This window comes from Marmota marmota, unplaced genomic scaffold, assembly GCF_001458135.2.
Source record: "Marmota marmota marmota unplaced genomic scaffold, marMar, whole genome shotgun sequence".
In the NCBI taxonomy this organism is placed as follows: Eukaryota; Metazoa; Chordata; class Mammalia; order Rodentia; family Sciuridae; genus Marmota; species Marmota marmota.
Genome location: NW_026000194.1, coordinates 1 through 2,673, shown reverse-complemented (window position 1 = coordinate 2,673; position 2,673 = coordinate 1). Strand labels below are relative to the sequence as shown.

Genomic DNA, 2,673 nt, shown 5'->3' with positions numbered 1-2,673 from the left:
GTGGGGTGTAGAACACAATTAACACAAATACTTTAATAAGCACAGATTCTGCAACTGAACTGCATAGGTTCAAATCCTGACCTTGAGCAAGCTACTTAAAAAGTTCTCAGGATCTCAGTTTACCCATCTGCTCATGGAGATAATGACAGTAATTACCACATGAGATTGTTGTGAGGATTAAATGAGATAATACAGGCAAGGCCCTTAGCATATTTGCCCAATAAATCTAGGTATAATTTCTTTATTTGCAGCACTGGGAATCAAATTCAGGGCCTCCTGCATGCTAGACAAGAGCTCTACCACTCAGTTACACCCCTAGTCTCATATAATTTTTATAGTAGCAAAGTACTTGGCACAATCTAGACCTAGCCCTTAGGTCCATGGGGTGGAGTTCTTGCCAGGGAACAATGAGGTCAGCAGGGAACAGTTCCTGAAGACCCCAAGTATCAAGCAGAGGCATCAAAGGCCATGGGGAACCTATGAAGGATGAGAAACAGGACAATAACTATGTCAAACTTGTGCTTCAGAAAATGTTGTTCTGGCAGCTGTGTGGAGACCGCTGGAGACCAGTGTGGAGGCTGGAGCAGGATGGGTGAGATGGGTGAGATGAGATGGCCAGAGCTGGGCAGGACTGGCAAAGGAGGGGAAAATGAGAAGTGTTTTGACCAGACAGGGGACTGACTATGTGGAAGACAAAGGTGCTGAGGAGCACTCAAGCTCAGGATGCTGGCTTAATGGTATGTGAGCATGGGCACCTTACTTAACTTCTCTGGGTCTCAGTCTCCTACTCTATGAACAGGGATCTTAACAGGATCATAAACCCTATATTATAGTGATGATTAAATGAGAAAAAAAAAAAAACAACAACATGTGAAGTGCTTAGAAGGATGCCTGGCACACAGAAAGGACTCAATAAATATTAGTTGTTGTTAATCCTACAATTATTAATCATTCCTGTGATTATCACTATTATTTATTCACTCAATCTACTAAGCACCTATTACTGAACAAGAACAATATGGGCCCAACATTCAGGAAGCTGACATGAGATGGGAATAGGAAGAAAAACAATAAACAAAGAATTAAATGTGTACAAAAATCTCAGACAATGATTATCAACAAATCCTAAAAAACAAGAGAGGAAGAGGGCAGCTAGAGGTAGTTTCTGCAGGGGTGAAAGGAGGCCCCCTCAGGAGGCAGCAGGGGTAGGGGGGAGAGGTATAGGGTTAAGCTGGTAGGCTCAACTTTGGAGAAAACAGGACTCAGAGGAGAGGCTCCTGGGAGGCAAACTGTCCTACCTCTCTCTTGGCCTAGTCGTGGGGGTTGAGTTTCCTCTGTGACCCCTTCTGCAGGTCCAGCAGGTGAAACAGGGCGGCTGGGCTGAGGGGTGCCACCAGGGCTGGGCTCGGTGCCCTTTTGGAGGGAACCTTCAGAATGGAAACTCTGGTTGCTGTTCTCATCTGTAGGAGCAACAGCCAAGAAGGTTGTCATGAGGCCTCCAGTATCCTCCTTCAATCCCCACAGTCTCCCCAAATTCCATGATCCTTACATACCATTGAGATCCAGCAGGATGAGAGGGCCACCTGCACGGGGACTGGCTCCCCTACCCCTGCGGTCCCGGCCACGGGATCTTTCTGCCCCTCCACCAGCCCGCCTTCGCTCCTAAGGATTACAGAGATAAGGTCAGAGCCAGCTTTCTAGTTAGTTCTTGCAAAGTCCCCCCCTGTAGAAATAAGGAAACTAAGGCATAGAGAAAGCAAAAGTCCCTGCCTGATGTGGCAGATAATGCGTATATTGGGTTACATCTTGATCTTGGGTGTCTGGAGCAGGAAAAAAGGGAAAAGGGGGAGGAGTTGCTGATAACCGTTAACATCTGTCTGGGCTGCTACACTGGAGGTCTCAGAGTGGGGACTGAAGGTGGAGGCCAAGGGGGGAGGGGCTTGCTTGAGGTTGCACAGATGCAGGGCCTGGTGGGGGGGGGGCTTGCTCACCTCCTCTTGGGGGTCCACCACTGGCACCCACTTGAAGATACGAAGGGAAGTGTCACCCACAGTCACCCAGCGCTTCTCCCTGTGGAGGACAGGGAGCTGGGTCAGAGAGGTATGAGGGGAGAGCCACCCCTCTAGAGCTGGGGTAGCTGCAGACGTTAGGGAGATGCACTAGGGTAGGGGCAGTTTCGCTAATGGAGTACAGTTAAAGGGAGAAAGGCAGCCCTGCAAACCCCAGGGCACAGATGGGAGTGATTCCAGACGGTATGACTAGGGGGCGTGGCTCTTGCAGACCCCTGGGGCACACATGGTGGTCGGGGGCTGGCTGGGAACCCTGGCTATGAAGATTGCGCGGCATACTTACAGGAGGAGTGTCAAAGCTTTAGGGGGCGGGACATAGAAGAGGGCTCCCACTCCAGGAGGGCACGGCTGGGGATCACGCTTTGTAGACCCCCGGGAATAGCCAGGGAAAGAAGGACAGAGCCCAGTCGATCCAGCGCACGGCGGGTGGGCGAGGGACACACCTAACGCCAGGGGCCACGGCTGGCGAGGGGGGGTGGTACCCCATGTCCCGTCCCTGGCACCGAGGCAGGACTCACCATCTCCGGACCTTCTCGATGGTCGCCATCACCTTCTTGATGTCATCCTTGGCCCGGCTCCGGGTCTCGGCCCGTACGGTGCGGCC

General features: G+C 51.3%; 1 protein-coding gene across 1 annotated transcript; it reads right to left on the bottom strand.

The window, feature by feature from the left end:
• Positions 1–222: 222 nt before the first annotated feature.
• Positions 223–2,670, bottom strand: Bcl7c (BAF chromatin remodeling complex subunit BCL7C; the record flags this gene model as incomplete). Its single annotated transcript, XM_015476980.2, has 5 exons — positions 223–283; positions 1,291–1,460; positions 1,554–1,662; positions 1,992–2,070; positions 2,588–2,670. Coding segments are annotated over 5 exons (483 nt in total), but the record flags the coding sequence as incomplete, so codon positions are not given.
• Between the last annotated feature and the right edge of the window lie 3 nt (positions 2,671–2,673).